The 19,000-nt window shown below is 35.0% G+C and overlaps 1 protein-coding gene across 4 annotated transcripts in view; it reads right to left on the bottom strand.

Moving 5' to 3' along the window:
* Positions 1-19,000, bottom strand: part of ERBB4 (erb-b2 receptor tyrosine kinase 4) — a 797,001-nt gene that overhangs the window by 218,370 nt on the left and 559,631 nt on the right. For all 4 annotated transcript variants that reach the window (XM_081141986.1, XM_081141988.1, XM_081141985.1 and 1 more), the window contains exons 7-12: positions 18,531-18,672; positions 14,577-14,690; positions 13,186-13,312; positions 8,370-8,443; positions 7,134-7,224; positions 5,112-5,311 (exon numbers count right to left, since the gene is read on the bottom strand). In XM_081141986.1, coding sequence (XP_080998112.1) covers positions 5,112-5,311; positions 7,134-7,224; positions 8,370-8,443; positions 13,186-13,312; positions 14,577-14,690; positions 18,531-18,672 — 748 coding nt within the window. The remainder of the gene's footprint in view (positions 1-5,111; positions 5,312-7,133; positions 7,225-8,369; positions 8,444-13,185; positions 13,313-14,576; positions 14,691-18,530; positions 18,673-19,000) is intronic.

The raw sequence follows: 19,000 nt of genomic DNA, 5'->3' as shown, positions 1-19,000 counted from the left end.
TTCATAAGGGAGGGTAAATATGATTCCTTTTATTCCATCCTGACCAGAAGTAGACATCCAATATTTATTTTTGAAAATCCAAAGTGAGATTACTTGGTGTTTCTCTTTATAGACAAAAGTTTTATATAGGATTTCTGCTAAATTCCCACAGCTTCTAAGCACACACAAACTATTGAAAATTACAATTCCTTCTACTCTATTTTAATTTATTTAATTTATAATAGTTATTATAAATAACAGATAAAGGTAACTTTTAAAGATAATCTGAATGAACAGAGATCAAATAGAATGTTTTCCTGTATATATATGACTGTCCCTCTTCTCAAATATATTATTAATTTTTTAGGTAACTCATCAATTTAGCAGACTTTGCTAAACTGTGCTTCTCTCCATTTTTAAAGATCTAGTAAATTGAAATAACATATTACTATTTTTCTCTTCTTATGTGGAGACTCTGCAAAAGTTGAATGATTTGATGTTCTACCTGGGAAATTCTGACAGTTTATTGTGTATACTGATTTTAAACTAATTGCTAGTATTCTTTCCTTCTGATTCATTCATAATGCACAGAAAGAGGGTTCTCTCACTGTGCAAAAGAAATGTCAGTAGAAATGAAATCTTAACAAGGGTCTCATATCACTGATTCCTTAGATGTATAAATGACTTCCCACTGATTAATGAAGATGTAAGAAGATAGTTCAACCAAGCTGACAGAATGTAAATGTGTAAGATCAAATTCCCTATAATAGATGAAGAGTTAAAAAGGAGTAAAGACCAATGCTATTAATGGATATAAAGTTATAATACCCATTTTTAAAAATATTCAGCCATGTTAAGGTTATTTATAAAGTTTTTCATAGTCTAAAACATATATGAATTTATTTCCAATTCTCATGTGGAATAAACATGATCACCAGAGGAAATCTTTAAGAGGGGGGAAAAAAACCATAATTTATATTATAAAAGCAACTTGTAAAGACAAGTAGAGTATATTCAAAATCATGTTGCTCAGTGTCCTGAATCTCTGATTCTTTCTATTAATCACCTTCAGGTGATTATAGAAAACATAATCAATGCCTCGAATTCTTTATCAACTTGTGTAAAACCCTCAAATACATTTCAGTTTCTGCCTTCAGGCTGTAGACAAAGCCTGATCAGTAGTACCTCTTTGTTACTGCCCAGTTCATGACAGCCCATCAACTTGTTAATCTATTTATTTCACCAACTCACATTATTATTATTATTGTTATTGGAAATGGATAAATTACTGTTTTTGAAAGGAGGCAGGATAGTATAATGTTGGATTTTGGAATCTACAAATAGTCAACTTAATGTGAAGCTTGGTTATTTTTAATGTTCTTTTAGTTTATCTATATTTTATGACATTTTTGGTAATGAACAAATATTGCTTTTATAATAAAAAATAATAAAATGATTTATTATAAAACCAAATAAGGGGAAGAGTGACACAAAATAAGCCACAATATTAGCTAAACAACAAGCACTGAAAATTTGAGCCCAGATTTAAAAGTTTTTGCTTTAAAATTTCTCCAACACTGATCTAGAGGCCAGTCATTAGAATGTTGCCATTTGTAGTACACACTGAAGCCTGCAGGAACCCTGGCTAGCATTATTGGGCGGCCCTTCATCCCTCCAGAAATCCCAGATGACAAATAGAAAAGATGCCGTTTCTGAAGTTGTAACTGCTTATTACCCTTTTAACAAGAACACAGCGACCATTTTGCAGCTTTGTTAGTAATTAGACATTGTGCTGTTTCAAAATCTTACTTGTTTTTTTTTTGTTTTTTTACAAAGAACATTGTATTAATGTATAACTTTGGTAATAAAAAAAGGAAAATCTTAAAAGTACAATTAAGGTTTTCTACCTTCTGATTACTTAGAGGAATAGTGATTTTACCATATTCTAAATTATACACTTTATAATTCACACTTTATAATTCATGAGCTATGGTTTACTGAAAAGTGTGGCAAATGCAGAGTGTTCAGTCATTAGTAATTAACTATAGTTTTGCAATTCCTTTTTCCTAATTTCATGTTAAATGAGGTAGGCTTTTCTGCTATCACATTTCAGGAACATCAAAATCATAGGTAAACATAGAAATGTATATTCCTTTGATAATCTTTGTGCAAAAAACATGTATTCTACATCACCAAATACTTGTCTCCTGAACCAGTATACTAAATTCATATTGTGCAGATATTTTCATACATCACTGTTACTTTAAAAGCCAACCTTAAAATGTTTTAATTACAAGAGAAAAGGCAAAAACATTTTAGGGGGGTCAAGCATAGACCTTTTCATCATTTAAGAACTTAGGAGATCGTTTTTAAATTCCTGAATATCTAGGCTCCTTCTATTTATTACTCTTATTTCTTCCATGCCTACCACTGGTTGAGTAAATGTAGGGTAAATAGCTTAAGAATTAAAAAAAAGAGAAAAGCAAACTTTCTGTCAAGAACCAGAAATGTATAAAACCAAGGATATCATGCAGGCTAAATGAAAGGAGGCATCTCATTCAATGTGAGCATGCATATTTTAATATACAATAGCATTTTGTACCTCTCGAGTCTGTGGAATAAAAGAATGCACAAGAACTTAAGTTCACGCAAAAGAGGAACCTCACGTTGCAAAAAATCTCTTTTCTCTGGAAAGTCGTTTTCAAAATCCAAAGCAGCTAAAATGCGAGTTCCTCACAAATTATAGTTACATACGTTTTATGAAAATTGGTAACCTGAGCTGCCTGAAACCCTTTCTAAAAGAAGGTGGAGTATTAATAAATAAATTGCTTCATTGACTAGTTTACTAAGTAAGCTTAAATCATGTTGATCTCTTAAGAGTTTATATTTATATTGATTTCAGAGAGAGGAAGGGAGAGGGAGAGAGGGATAGAAACATCAGTGATGAGAGAGTCATCGATCGGCTGATGGAGCCAGCAACCTGGGCATGTGCCATGACCAGGGAACCGAACTTAGATCTCCTGGATCAGAGGTCAATGCTCAACTGCTGAGCCACACCAGCTGGGCAGGAGATGTGGCTTTTTTAAAATTTATCTTTATTGTTGAGAGTATTACAGGTGTCCCATCCCCCCCCCCCCCCAACTGACGCCCTCCACTTCGCTCCCATCCCTTCCCCAGGCCTTCACCCCATTATTGATTGTGTCCATGGGTTATGCATACATGCATATAACTTCTTTGGTTAATCTCTTCCCACCCTCCACCCCCTTCCCTCTTTCCTCTGAAATATGATCATCTGTTGCCTGTCAATGACTCTGGATCTATTTAGTTCATCAAATTCTTTTGTTCATCAGCTTCTTCTTAAAGAAGACCCTTCAACTTTTCCTGTAATGCTGGTCTGGTGGTGATGAACTCCTTTAGCTTTTTCTTATCTGTGAAGCTCTTTATCTGACCTTCAATTCTAAATGATAGCTTTGCTGGGTAGAGCAGTCTTGGTTGTTGTTCCATGTTTTTCATCACTTTGAATATTTCTTGCCACTCCCTTCTGGCCTGCAAGGTTTCTGTTGAGAAATCAGCTGACAGTTGTATGGGTGCTCCCTTGTAGGTAATAAACTGCTTTTCTCTTGCTGCTTTTAAGATTCTTTGTCTTTAACCTTTGGAATTTTAATTATGATGTGTGTTGCTGTGGGCCTCTTTAGGTTCCTCTTGTTTGGGACCCTCTGTGCTTCCTGGACTTGTAAGTCTATTTCTTTCCCCAGGTAGGGGAAGTTTTCTGTAATTATTTTTTCAAGTAGGTTTTCAATTTCTTGGTCTCTTTCTTCCCTTTCTGGTACCCCAATAATATGAATGTTGGGCCTCTTGAAGTTGTCCCAGAGGCTCCTTATACTATCTTCATATTTCTGGATTCTTTTTTTCTTTTTGCCCTTCTGGTTGGGTGCTTTTTGTTTCCTTATGTTCCAAATTGCTGATTTGATTCTCAGTGTCCTTTACTATTGAATCCCTGTAAATTATTCTTCATTTCAGTTCCTGTAGTCTTCAATTCAAATTGGTACTTTATTATGTTATCTATTTTCTCAGTTATTTCCCTAATAGTATGCTTAAAAATCCTTATAAACAAAATTCTGAACTCAGTGTCTGTTAGCTTGCTTGGATCTATTTCATTTAGTTCCCCTTCTAGAGATTTCTTCTGTTCTTTCCTTTGTGACATGTTTCTTTGCCTCCACATTTTGGCTGCTTCCAGGTGTTTATTTCTATGTATTAGGTAGAGCTGCTATGCCTCCTGGAATTTGTAGAGTGGCTTTGTGGGGAGATGTGACTTTTAAACAACACTAATTCATCATAACCACAACTAGAATATGTATCTGTAAACAGATCATTTAAGTTCTAAGTCTTTTACTTGATATTTATCATAAGCAAGTCAGACACTTAAATGCATAGTAGTGGAACTCATAGGATGTAAAAAAGAGTAGTACTCAGTAGAAAAACAGGGAAGAATTAAGTATTAATCAGTGGAACGTCAAAGTATAAGACAGAAATGGTCTAGTTATGCACCCATGAAAACATTATGAACTTCTGTGTAACAAAGAAATGATGAAGTGGATCAATAAGTAGCTGAATAAGTGAGAAAAGAGATAGCAAAACAACTACAGAAATGCATTTATGAAATGAACTTTCTTCTTGAACAGCGTTTCACGCTTTTTAGAAGCAAACATCTTCATTTTCTCTACCACTCCCAAATGGCAAATACTCTTATTCTCTGTTATCAAATTCACTGAAAGCAAACAGAAAATTCAATGGGGCGAATTTCTGCAAAATGGATCTAAGGCATCACCCAGATGCTTATTAAACATTTAGGTTTCCAGGTTCCACTTACATCTATTGAATCTAAATCTTCACGGGGGGGGGGGGGTACTTATAATTAGGCAAGATTTGCATATACATAATATATCATAAAAAGCATTCAATATGTTATAAAAAGTCAGCTATTCTGATTTTTTTATACCAACCATTCTTAAGGGTTGAGAAAAAGAAGACAACCATTCTGATCCGCTGTTATTTTTAACCTCATGGTCCAATTTAGATTGGGAGACAATGCTTAAAGCTTTTATGGTTTAATGTCTGAGTAATGTACTTACTACAGTTCTCAGCCTTCCTATTGTCCCGGATCACTATTCTTTGGTTGATGGTGCTGAAGAGCGTTGTCCAGTTGATGGTGTGGTAGTAACACAGGTTGCTGTTGTCAGTAATGTAGATGTTTCCTGCACTGATTTCCTTCAGGGACTGGAACTGCAGGGAAGTGATGCCTTGTTGCTTGAGGATAAGCAAGGAGAGGCCACTGAAGAGAGGAGAGAGGGAGCATGGAACAATAATAAATACTTTCTGGGCAGGACATTCATTCCCAAAGTAAAATATAGCTATCACATCTTAGTCCAAAATAAGGTAAACAGAGCACAAAGAATGATTGAGTCAATACATCTGTGCTCAGAATATTAATTCTTTACATACTATACAATGGTGGTTTAAAAAGTAATACCCCAAAGAAAAATGTTTATTTTTTGAAGTATGAATATTAATGTTATCTCTGTCTCTGTCTACATATTTACACTGACATATCTGCTCAATGACTCCTCTACCCCTCAAATCTTAAGTTCCTCAAAGATGAAATCCTGTGTTAAGACTAAATAATTACATAAACGTGTATGAAATGACTTTGCATCTACCCTAAGTAAGGTATTAATTATACTCTATTTAATATATTTAGAGTGCATTCCAAGAGTCAATATTGCAGAGAATGTCTTTGATATTTAGCTTTAATTTATTCAGAAACAAACGTATAATTGTAATAGTTGAAGAATGTGTAAATAAAGATAGGAGATATTAAAAGTTAAAGAGAAGAATGAAATTAAATTTCAATTTTACAAAATACTCACAAGGCTTGGATGACTGGGGTAAGGACTTCTAAAAATTAAATAACTACACTGTGAAAACAATTTATCATTTCAAGGAAATTATTTTTAATTTCAATATAGTTCACATGTTATAATTAAGTTCCTTTTACATTCTCTGGAGAATAAATGTGTTTCCCACATTTCAATAGACTAATGGACCTGATTATACATTTTGAAGATCTAAGCTCTTCCCTTTTATTTTATTTCTAAATTTAAATATAGTTTGCTGATAATATATCAGGAAAATATTTGTGTGTATGTGTGTACTCAATTCATTCTCTCATACCTTTGCTCCCATTATAAACACCTTGATTTGTTGATTACAATGTGAGTACAATATGCCTTGATAGATTTATAACATTTTATTCAACAGATAGTAAAATTGGTTGCCTACAATGCTTGACTAAATCATATCTCAACTCCTTTTATATTAACAGTTTTCCCCTTTACATTTTAAAAGCTCTTACAAATATATTTGGTTTAATAGCAAAATTCAATGGATTTTCTGTGAAATACTATTATATAATATTTGATGACAATATTGATTTTAGGCAGCTTTTAGATTTAAGCATTAAAATTAAATCAAAATACCCTTATGTAAATCAGCTTTTAACCCTTCATAAACAAGATTTTCATATAAAAATCTGAAATAAAATAAAAGCAGTGGCTTAATAAATACTAACTCAATTTTTATTATATGAATAAAAATGATGTTATAACAATGTCCTTCTGAGTCCAGATTTTTCTGTTTATTACAACTAGCACTGCATGCAGGGTGGTGGACCAATTCCTGAAACATCAGCTCTATGATGCTTGGTTCAAATGAAAGCACCAGAGATAAAACGAGAACTTCCTGGTATGGCATTTGCATCCTGTACACAGGTGCCATTTCTAAGTCATCCAACTCTATCTTTCCATTATAATAAAATATGATAAAAAAGGTTTTATTTTACAGTTCTCATCATGCATTTCATACCTGTAAAACATCACTATTACTTTAATGATAAGTGGTTAAAAAATCCAATTGTGTATTCTGAATATTTTAAGCACAACTGGGATATTTTTCCTTGAGCTTACATTAGAATTAAAAGTAAAAGCCCAATATTTCTAGAATCAGTAAATTAACGAGGTTGATAGTTTTGACATAACATACACATGATGCTACTCTTGAAATCTGGGAGACCTGCATCTTTGAACATATAAACCTACCTATAGAGGACTCTTCCACCAATGGTCACCAGGTTAGAAAATACACTGAAGTCAGTCATGTTTGGGGGCCATGATTGTATGTTCAAGAAACCTACAAAAAAATAAGACAGTAGAAAAATTCATTATATCACTGTCTTAGTAATAGTATTTAATACTGATTATTCTTGAAATATGATGAAAATGTGTTAAAAGATAAGAAAAACAAAGCAGTGAATATTCCTACCTTTGCACCATTCTATTTCATATTTCTTTTTCCAAAACTGAGTGTCTTATCAAAAGTTTCAGGGCTCCAACACTCCATACATAAAGAATATCAAAGGAGGGAGCAAAGGGACAGGGGGAAGGGGAGCATTGGTAATACTGCCAATAATAATAATAATAAGCACCAAGAAGCTTTATTTCTCAGACATATGGAATAATATAATTGTATATGTTGAACTATATAAATAATTCTTAATTTAATCTATTCTTTTAAAAGCAAAATTATTTAGTCTAGCTAAAGAGAAAAATATAATTTCAGTTTCTTTGAAATCCTTTACCACTTATCTATGCACTTATGACATCAGTTGTCTATCTTGCATTGTAAGGCACATAAATATATACCTAAACCTCCTCATTTTTTTTAAATATGCCTTTACTGATTTCAGAGACAGGGAGAGAGAGAGATGGAAACATCAATGATGAGAGAGTCATTGATCAGCTGCCCCCTGCACTTCCCCCACTGGGGATCGAGCCTCCAACCCGGCCATGTGCCCTGACCAGGAATAGAATTGTGATCTCCTGGATCCTAGGTTGGTGCTCAATCACTGAGTCATGCAGGCAGGGCAAACCTCCTCATTTGATTTTACATTTTTTAATAGCAAATCCATGTTTAATTCATGTCTATAGGCCCATATCATTTATTATGACTGTACTAAATGTACTAGGTGCTCTAAAAATATGTGCTAAATGAATGCTACACATTACCCATGTCCAACAGTACTTCCTGTGGAAAACTAAAAAGAAAAACATGGGTTCAATGATCAGCTGACTTTCCAAAAACAGGAACATCAAAATTTCAAGGATATTTTACTTTTTAAATTCCATGGGCTTTCAAAATGTGCACACATGCTAAGGAGTAAAGGCTAGAAGTTACTTTGAAAATGAATTTCCAATTCCAGTATTATGTAATATTCTCAAGAAAACAGTAATAGTCACATAGTTAATAGCACAACAATTACACTTGATAAAAATTACCTGTTATCTCTCGAACTGTCCGAAAAACATTCAGTTTCTCTGGGTCTATGGCTTCAATTGCATTGTAAGGGTCCCTAAAAAAACCCAGGAGACAAGCAGTTAGACTTAAAATTTTTTTAAATGAATAAAAATATATAAAATGTGACATTATTTTATTTAAATTGAATGTTAATTATCAATAGAAAGTTAGCAATGTCTATGCAAATTTTTCTGTACTAGATGTAGAGGGGAATTAAAAGTTGCTTTGAGGAGTATTTTGATGACACAGAATATGAGTTCATCAAAGGCTGTTCAAGATTTAGAGAAATTATTCAGTTGGACTATACCAAAGAAACCTTCAAATACAGCAAGTTCATTTATGAACCATTTTATTTTATTTTGCTTTCAATGTTTATTCTTAATTGGGAAAATATATTCTGCAAGTAAATTATGTTATGGTGAGGACATTCATTGCCTTCTAGGCTCTTCAAAGCACTCTAAATTGCAAATGGCACCTGTAATATCTTAAAAGGGATAAAAAAAAACTCACGAAGTCACCTTTTTTGCAGTATCTTCACATTTATCTATTAGAGAATCTTCATAATATTTACAACATTGTATAAAAGTTACTCTTCATATGAATTATTTAGAGCAAATGTGTTCCTATCTGGTTTATTGATATTCATTTTTAAAACACAGACCTATTTGCTTCCATCTATATAAATCATACTAACATTTAAAAACACAATTTACAACAAATTTAATAATACTCAAAAGGTGTTGTAAATTTGAAGATTTTTAAAAATATCATCTAATGCACACATATTTTTGTAAATAATGTTTTTGATATACATACATAGAGAGATGCCCTGTCTTCTTAAAAATAAACATAAAACATCTTTTAAAATAAATTTTAATAGGGTTTTTTTGTTTTAGAGGTTTTCATCTTAAGAGCATTTTTTCAGGTATAATATACTAACCATATAAAATGATTGCACACTTGAATATATTAAGCCAAACATAAACATAAACATAATAATACCAAACATTTCTCATTAATTCAAACCATATTTTCAGTGTTTAAGAAATACATAGTATTTTTTTGAATGTTTTATTACTTTAAAAGGCCATTCTGTGCTATCCTCATCAAGTAGAGACCTCATATTAAGATGAACCCTTCAGAAAAACTGGAGTCTACTTATTGGCCACTTCTCCAAGAGAGGTCAAACCTTCTAAAAGCAATCAACTTAGGCTTTTTTAGAAGCATGTATCCACCTGTGGCAACCAATCAACTTTTATTTTTGCTGTGGACATCTGCCATTGTTTTTTGTACCTTATGTGTGTACACTCTTTACTTGTTTTCTTTTTTTTACATTATTGCTTTTTTATTTTTAACTAAATTGGTTAATAAAATTATGTAGGTTTCAAGTGTACAATTCTATGATACCTCACCTGTATATTGCATTGTGTGCCCACCACCCAAAGTCAAATCTTCTTCCGTCACCATATATTTGAGCCCTTTTACCCTTTACTACCCCCCCCCACCTTCCCTCCAGGAATCACCATACTGTTTGTGTCTACGTTAGGACACCTGTTGTTTCACCAATCTTCAGGAAACTTCTTTCGTGTTCAGGGCACAACCACCAGGATATGGTGACCCCCTGGATGCAGGCCTAACAGGACCATCAATCAAGGTACTCTGCAATCCCGTGCAGATAGGCATATGGCCTGTTTCCTAGGAATCTGAGTCTGAATCCATTGGCATTTACGTATCCTGTCTTAGAACCTCGTAGAGGCTCTATTAGTTCCAGTAACTGTGATATATGGAACCACCACAAGTGGTAGCTCTCTCAACTTGATTTCATTAACATATTATTCTAGACTGTGAACATCCCATATCCTCAACGGGAAAAAAATATTTGCTTGATTAAATGGCTCTTTCAGGCTAAGAAGTGTAGTCGATATACTGTACAACTAGTTGAACATAGAGAGTTATGGAAGGCTTGGAGAAACACTGTAAATGAGTTTCCCTAAAATTCACACATAAACAATGAAGATTTTCCTCAAGTGACATGAAGGACCCTGGAAAGCTTAAAGTCTTAATTAAATGTCCTAGCAAAGTTGCTCTATTATAACTGAAGATGCATAGAATGAATAAGTACGCTCTGGATGAACAGGAAGCCAAACCATTAAGTTCACCATGTGAGAAAACTCCTGTTATTCTATTTTATGAGCAAAGACTTTTGCATGCAGAAGAAATATCAGCGCTACAGGAGTAGAATGAACTTTCAACATTTGAGTTTTGATGAAAAGCAGTGTATAGAACAGCTCTGGTCATACAATCCAAATATTCTGGCTTTGTTGAGAAACACTCAAAACTCAGAGAGCACACAATAATGGGGTGAGTCCAATCCTTGGAATTAAATGAATTCTGGACTGTTCACATGAAGTCCAATGGACCACAGAAATTTTATATACTTAATTTTAGAGATTCAGGACCCTTATAAAATAAGTTGACAGAATCCCACTTACCAACTTCAAAGTACCTCTAGGGATTTTCATTCTACAGCCACTTGAAATCCACAGAACTATAAAAGCGAGAAATTTCCTAGCTAAATTCAGAACCATGAGTAAGAACATTACATCTACTCTGTCACTGTTTTGGTGATTCAATATGAGGCTCGATATAAAGGCAGTGCAACATGTTTTCATAATTGCATTGAAATCTGTTTCTTCACTCAACCTATTATCACATTTCCACTGTCTATAATTATTGCAGTCTGTCATATAAATATTTTCTTGTGAGTCTCTCATTGTGACACAGCATGGACATGTTTATTTGGTGATCGTGTTGTTTATCCAAGCACATGCACATAAATAACATCAAACATGACAAGATTAAAAGGGGATTATTCCTATAGATAACTGTAAACACTGAGTTTTACCTGAGGTTCCCAATCTAAATAAGGAAATAAGAGTACCTAGTCTATTTCTGGCAGTGGCACTACTGTGCTACAAAGTAAACATTTTCTCTTATTTCTTCTTTAAATTACAACTGGAAAATTAAAATCACTTTATAAAATTATACGTATGTGTGTATGTGTGTGTGTGTATGTGTGTAGGCTTTCTTATCTATGATTTTTATTTCAGAATTGAAAAGGAAGTATGAAAATGTTTAAAATATAAGAGATGGATATTGGCCTGATTGGGATAAAAACCACTTGTGTAATGCAATTCATGAGGCTGTTTTCAAGATTTCCCCACACTGAGGGACTTGAGGCCAATTCATTTATTATACCCAGGTGAAATCAGGCAATGTGAATCAAGTGGCTATGCTTTATTTCTCGGGAGACATTGTTAATATCATATGATCTGTCATTTATGGTGATACCTAGGTTTAAAATAGTTAAGATATGAATAAAATGTTTTACTAAGTGTCACATATGCATTAAATTATATAGGTGCACCTAAATATCAACACAGGTCTTCTACTCAATGGCCAAGGAGGCAGTGATAGCTCTGTAAATGGATTCAGAGTTAGTAAATTTCACTGAATGTGTCCCATCCCATCTCAAAATGGCTAGTCCTACCTAGCTCCAAAAGATTGTTGCCATGCAAAAATGTGGGCTAACAGTAACCAAGTCCATATATTTTTAAAAAGAGGTTAGAAATCTTGATCTTCAAAAAATACTGCATGGGCCAAATATAATATACCTGGGGCAGAAAGTGTATACATAGGATTAGAATATCTGGCATAGACCCATATTAAAAGCTAAATTTTAAATTAAAGAAATGCTTTATGCAATAAGACCTAGAGTAATTTATTTGAATAGGAAGAAACACTCTGTTCTATTTCTCTTGCTGTTTCTATTAGGACATATTTATTCAAAATGTGTCAAATTATGTTGCTTCTAGAAATGATGTCGTATCTGTTTAGAGTAAGATTTTGAACTGAAATATGTGAGTGATATTCTTTATCTGTAGCCTGTAGCACTGATGTTTAGGGATTAAGTAGTAATATAGACAAATAGATAAAATATAAAGTAAAAATATTGACATTTTTATTGCAATTGAAAGACTACAAACTGAGTTGTTTTCCTAGTTAAAACCAGCAGGTGGTTGTGTAATGAAGGAGCCCAGAAAATGTTACAATTTTTATGGCTAAAATGAAATTCATTTTATAGATCTCTCACAATAATACTCACTTTCTAGTATTAGAAAAAAGGAGAGAAACACACGTGAGTGCAAAGAGAAGTTCTGAAAGCTCAGGACAATTTCGACTCCCTGACTTGCTTCTTGTGAGATACATTTTTTAAAGAATATTAACTTATGCTGTTTTAAACTAATTGTTTAAATAGTGTGGAGAAGGCCTGGGGGGTGGGGGTGGATGCTAAGTGGAGGGGAAAACGGGGACATCTGTAACACTTTCAACAATAAAGATAAATTTTTTAAAAAACACAAAACTAATTATTTAGGACTTTGAATGAATTTCTCCACTTCACCCACTGATGTTGTTTCCCTGATCACACCTAAAAATATGTCAAGCTAGCTCAAATCTACGGAGTTAACAAGAATGCCCTGCAAATACATTATAGCTTTTATATAAATTTATATTTTTAAATATAAGTAGTCATTAATCTCATAATCTGGATGTATCCCCAACTTTGGTTTACTATGACTGCTGGAAAAACCTGGCATTTGATTTTGTTGGAGAAGAACATTAACATAGGGCAGAGCACTTCTGGGTCAAAAGGAGTCGGACAGACAAAGCTAAAGACTCTCTTAAGCTTTGTCTACACTTCGTAAAATAATTTTCCTGCAAAAATTTAATACTGACCCATGAATACCAGTGACAAGAAAGATCAAATTCCCATTGATTTTGGTGCAGTTTATGAATTTGTCGATGTTACTGGAATCCACAGTCTGAGCTGACATCAGTGATCCCGTGCCAATGCCATCACAAGCTGGAGAAACAAGAGTCACAGTCGGGAAATTGAGACATTTTTTTTTAGTTAATAAATCATTGTATTTTCATTATAAAGTAACAGTATTTTTTCATTATAAAGTAAAAAAAAAATCATAAGAAATAAATTGCTTTTTAACAAATAAAGTAATCACCCATTCATGCAACACTGACTCCTTGGCCTGCATTTAAATATTGTCCCTGTATTATCATCTAGTGAGCATGACTCATAAGAATTGCATTTTATATCAAGACCCAGTAGATACGCATAACAGATACAAAAATAAAACAAAACTTTCCACAATCAATACTTCCCCTCACTACATAAAATCACCTCCTTTCCAATCCATCCTAAAAAATTCTTTTTAATACTTTTTAGATGTTGGTCACTCAGAATAATTTCATAGTCTAATGATGGTCTACAACCTGCAGTTTTAAAAACATTGGTCTAATTAAGAATATATATTAAACAGAGCACTAATGATGTGAGTGGAGTTAAACTAAGTATTACCTCTGCTTTCTGAAGGCTCTTCTTGAAAAAAAGAAACAACACGTGTATGTGTGGGGAGAGAGGGAGAGAGAGAGAGAGAAAGGGAGAGTAGGCTAATAGTGTGAAGTTTGCCCTTTTAAAAGACTCTCCTGTTACTTTGCAAAGCTTAATCATATTAGAAAAATTTGAACTGCATATTTGTCCTGCTTAATTGAAGTTTAATTCTGGTGAGGAATTTGAGCACCATAGCTGCAAGGTATTTCTTCCTCCACTAAAATTCTAGAATATAAATTAGCTGCAACATTTATTTAACACTTACAGTGAACATCTTTATCGTTTCATATATTTTACCTTTCAAAATATTTTTTCATGTAATGTTACATTTCTCTTCGTACCCTTTCTAAGCATAGCAGATCATTTTGGATACACTGACAGGCAACTAATATGTGTTCTTGATGCTAAAATAATTGAGTGAACACTTGTTTTGCTCCTAATTTCTAAGATTTGCTGCGTATAGAATAAAATGCAACTTTATTTCTGAGTTCCTATCAAAGTTAACTCTGAGTTTTATCTGGATCATTTTAGCATATATCATTCAAAATCAGTAATATACACAGTTCCAATAGTAGATACTGTTGGGAACTGTTCAAAGTTATGGAAAAGTGGAGGAAGGAGTTTTGTTAGCGGGAGTGGTGCGTTCTGAGAGGTGAACTTCGTCGGCCCACTAAAAAGGAAATGAAAATCCTTGTTATAGGCCCTCTCAGCTATCACTCACCTTTGGGGCAAATATCAGTGCAAGGTTTACACATTTTAATCCCATTTTCCTCCACTTCCATCTTGGAACTCGGGCAGGCACGCACACAAGAACTGGAATCGACCACAAAGTTATCTGATAAAAAAGGCAAAATTAGCAATAATGTTGATGATGTTCAGCAAACAAGTTTCCAACAAGCTACTTTAGGGTGTGAAAATGATTACCATCGCTGATAGTATAGATGTCTCTTTCCCTAAAACAACACTCTATCTAAACACCTCAACCTGAAATCGCATCCAGAAACACTCACATTCAAATCTTAGGACAGCCTGTGCTAACAAGTACACTAGCTTGACTATAATAGCTCCACATCCTGAATTGCCCCCGAGAAAGAATAAATTTCTTTTACAGACTTAGGAAACTACATGACATTTAGTTTGTTGTTTTTCAATAGTTCCACTTCATTTCAGGTCATGATGCAAGTCTGAAGTCTAAAATACTTCGAGTAACACAAAGCACAAATGAAGCTGAAGTTAAACTGCCTTGGACCAAGAGAGCGCATTTCATATCCAGGAGGAAATGTTTAAAATGTGTCCGATCTTTCACTGGAGTGCCACAGAAACCATCCTATAGCTATATTTGATGAAGCAAAATAAAATTTGAAGGGACACTACTTAAGAGAGGTGTACCAAATAAACCAGGAACATCTAATTACCTGGCATGTGGGTAAAATGTTTAGGACTCCAGTGATCTGGAATATGACAGGACATTCTCTCCCAAAGAAAGGTCAAATTATTGCATTTAGAGTCTTCCACAATGAAGGGAAAACCCACAGCTGCTGGGCCAGTTTGGGTTTTAAAGGCAGCATCCTTCCATGTCTGTGAATTCTGCTTCTGGCCTTGAAGGGGGCCCGGAGCAGAAAAGGCATATGGAGCAGGTCCAGGCTGGGACGCAAGCAATGCTGCTACTTGGATAAAGTAGCACAAGAGGCACTATGGCGTTAGAAGAATCTCTAGTGGGAAAATATGCCATGTGGAGCTACGGGCAAGTCCCACTTGGGAAATCACAAGAGACGTCTCGGATTCTAGAGCTGAGCCACACCATCTGCAGCATAAACTTATACACCATTTGATCAACAGCCTCGACATGCTCCTGGGTCATGGGAGAGACAGAGTACCTACCTAACCATGGCTCATTCACTGACCTCGCAGTCAGACTTGCCCCTAATAAGCAAAGTTTTGTGAAAATCATGATGTCATAATGTGGGACAGGTCCCACACAAATCGATTGCCAGATGGAAGCAGTAGATTTGGGATTGGATGTGGCCGCTGGCAGGGACACAAGTAAACTGCGTAAGTGGGGGGTCCACACCTCATCATTTCCCATCGTGTTGGCGCCTCCCACTCAGCTCACACCCAAGGCTGAGTAAGGACCAAGACAGGGCTCTAACGACGAGCCGAGGGAGGAAGGCCAATGCTGAGCCTGGTACGTGGGTGCAAGCAGCTAAAACAGATGGCAGCTGCCCAGTGTCCTCACCAAGGAGTGGGCTTGAGAGGTAGTCACAAGGAAGAGTCCAACAATGGGCATAATTCTGGGCAGCGCAAATGGTCATTTACTTTGTGTGGAAGTAACCTAAGCTTAGAATAAATATGAACTCATGAGGAGTGGCTTGCTTGGGGAAAAGAAATGCTAGAAAAGCTGGAACTGAAGGGAGTGTGGGGCAGAGGGATAAACAAGAATCCATTAGAGTGGGCGGACGCGTGAAGAAGCGTGGACTGCAAGTTCCCACGGCCCAGGGGGCGCCCACAACCGCGCTTCCTTGACGGCGCCTCACAGCCGGTGGGCGCCCCCCTTCCTTCCTCCACAGGTCTTGACTCTGAGAAGGCTCCTGAACGACCTAACCTGTCGCAGGGGCACCCAACCTGCAGCAGGTGCACATACTCTGTAATATGCACCCATCCTGTCTACACGGTCTTTAGGAATACCTCTTATTCCACATTGTTGCAGCAATTGATGCAAAGTAGAATAAATAAAGATTATAAATAGCTCTGTGCCCATTAGTTTCAGATTCTGCAGCCAAATGAATTTCAAAACATATTTGTTATTTGGAGTTCTTGAATTTCAGAACTCTGGATGAAGGAGTGTAGAGCAGTATTTAGAAGCTAAACATCTTTGCTTTTCCAGTTTAGCAACCATGCCTTATGAGCAAAGCCCATCAAATATGTGAATTTTAATTAAATACTGAAGTGTTTTAAATTAATCTGTAGTTTGATAGACTTAAGCTAACCCCCAAATGGAAGTGTATGAGTTACCATATCTAAGGTAGCTGGGCATGTAATTTCACCAAATAGTTCTCAGTGTTCAGCCACTTGCCACAATTTATGAGTTAAGAGCCTTCAGATGAGCCCCTTTAAAGGATATAGTAAAACAAAAAAGGGAATTCCCGAGCCCAAACTGTCATGGTACTTCTTCCACCTCAGCCCACGTCCTGGGCCTCATCTTCAGGACTTGAATAGAAAGGAAAATATCAAATATCCCAAAAAAGCATAGTTTTTGTTTTGGTTTGTTTCTTTTAAATATATCTTTATTGATTTCAGAGAGAGGAAGGGAGAGGGAGGGAGAGAAACATCAGCGATGAGAGTCACTAATCGGCTGCCTCCTGCATGCAAAAGCATAATTTTGACGGCCTTGGGGCAAAGCACCAAAATTTGAAGGGAGTAGAATAGGAAAACATTTGTCTAAGAAAAGGAAAAATTTCATCATCTAGTCCCATCTTGTAATACTTTCAAGCCCATTTTGCAAGGGTAACTTTAGATAGGAGGTTATTAGACCGAGAACATAAGTTTGAATATGAAAGTGTTTAAAATGGAAAAATCTCTACTATTCTAGAGTTAATGTTTCTGTGACCTTAAAATCCTAATTCAGAGGCATGTTAAATTCATGTGTATATACACACATGCATACTGATTCTTTTAACTAATGTAAATATTTAATAAGAATGCTAGAATTGTCATCGTATTAAAAAACCTGTTTTTATATACTGTCTCTCTAATTCTTTTCCCCTCTCCCTTTGATCCTTATAATGACTCAGGGAAAGAGAGAGAAGGTATGATTATTACCATCAGCGTCTTAAAGAGGAGGGCATAAAAAAATGAAATACTTCACTTAGAAGCACATAGCTAAAAGTGAGCAAAACCAGAACCTACAGTCACTCTCATCCCACGTCGGTCACGCTCCCTGCACCACCACGCGCACAAAGCCAAGAAAACCATGCTATCCGCATGCTGTAGACTGCAAAGCCTTCCTCTTTTAACTGAGTATGTGAACAAATGCGGTGATTTTTTCAGCCTTTCCAGTACATCGAACATTGAAGAAATGTCCCGTTGGTCACCCAAGCAAAGAAACAGATTCAAGCAAATATCAGGGCATGTTTTAGTGAATTCTTGATGAAGGTTAATCTGCTCAGTTTATATCCCCAGGATGAGCTATCAGTTTGGTAAAGTCCTGTTTTAGTATGCCCTTCATATCTATTATTATTGTTTACTATGAGATTTGATATTAAAACAATAATGCTATATATTCTTTTATAAATAAGTAATCACAAATAACTTTAGGTAAAAATTCATTGGTATTAGGAGCATACTTCATTCATTATATAGCTTGTTGCCACAAAACTAATCACTTTTCTGAGACAGCATCATGTGCAAAAACAATGCTAGAGTGAAAATAATGAGTTTGGAAGTCAATGAGACTGCACTCTAGCCTCAAACATACCCCTCCTTTTCTGAGACTTTGGACAGATCACTTTAATGTTTTGAATTTAAATTTCTTTATCTTCGCAATGGTGGCAAGAGTCCCCATACCCAAGTAAGTCATGATATTACTATAAGTGTGAGGTTACAATAAATTTACATGAAATTATTTTTTGTTCCACAATGATCTAATTCATTTGACTGTTTTTATCCCATTACTTACGTGGGCATTTCTTGACACAAAATGCTCCATATGTGTACTTTGCATTGAAGTTATGCTCCAATTGAAAGGTGGTTGGATTGTAGACGAACGTTTGGGGACACTGAGTAACGCAAGCTCCACTGTCATTGAAATTCATGCAGGCCTGCAACACAGCAAAGATTCAATTCATTTAAAAATAATCCTCATGATACTTGTTAGAAGAACACTACTGTAAGAGTTTTTAGAGACGTTTGTGTGCTTTACTAACTATAGATCAATTTCATAAAAACTGAAAAATTTGATAATTTATAGTCATGGGTGCTTAATTTTTAAGTTCAAATTTGCTTAGGACTTCTACAATTTTATAAAACTATTTTTCCAATGTCAGTAAATATACCATCTATAGTTACTGAAGTTCAAATTGCCTAGTATCTACCCACTAACTTCTAAATGGAGAATTGGTATAAATTATTAAAGTTAGCTAACAGTGA

This window comes from Miniopterus schreibersii (genome assembly GCF_964146895.1).
Source record: "Miniopterus schreibersii genome assembly, chromosome: 7".
NCBI classification, from domain to species: Eukaryota; Metazoa; Chordata; class Mammalia; order Chiroptera; family Miniopteridae; genus Miniopterus; species Miniopterus schreibersii.
The sequence above is the reverse complement of the archived record's forward strand: the minus strand, read 5'-3'. Positions and strand labels throughout refer to the sequence as shown.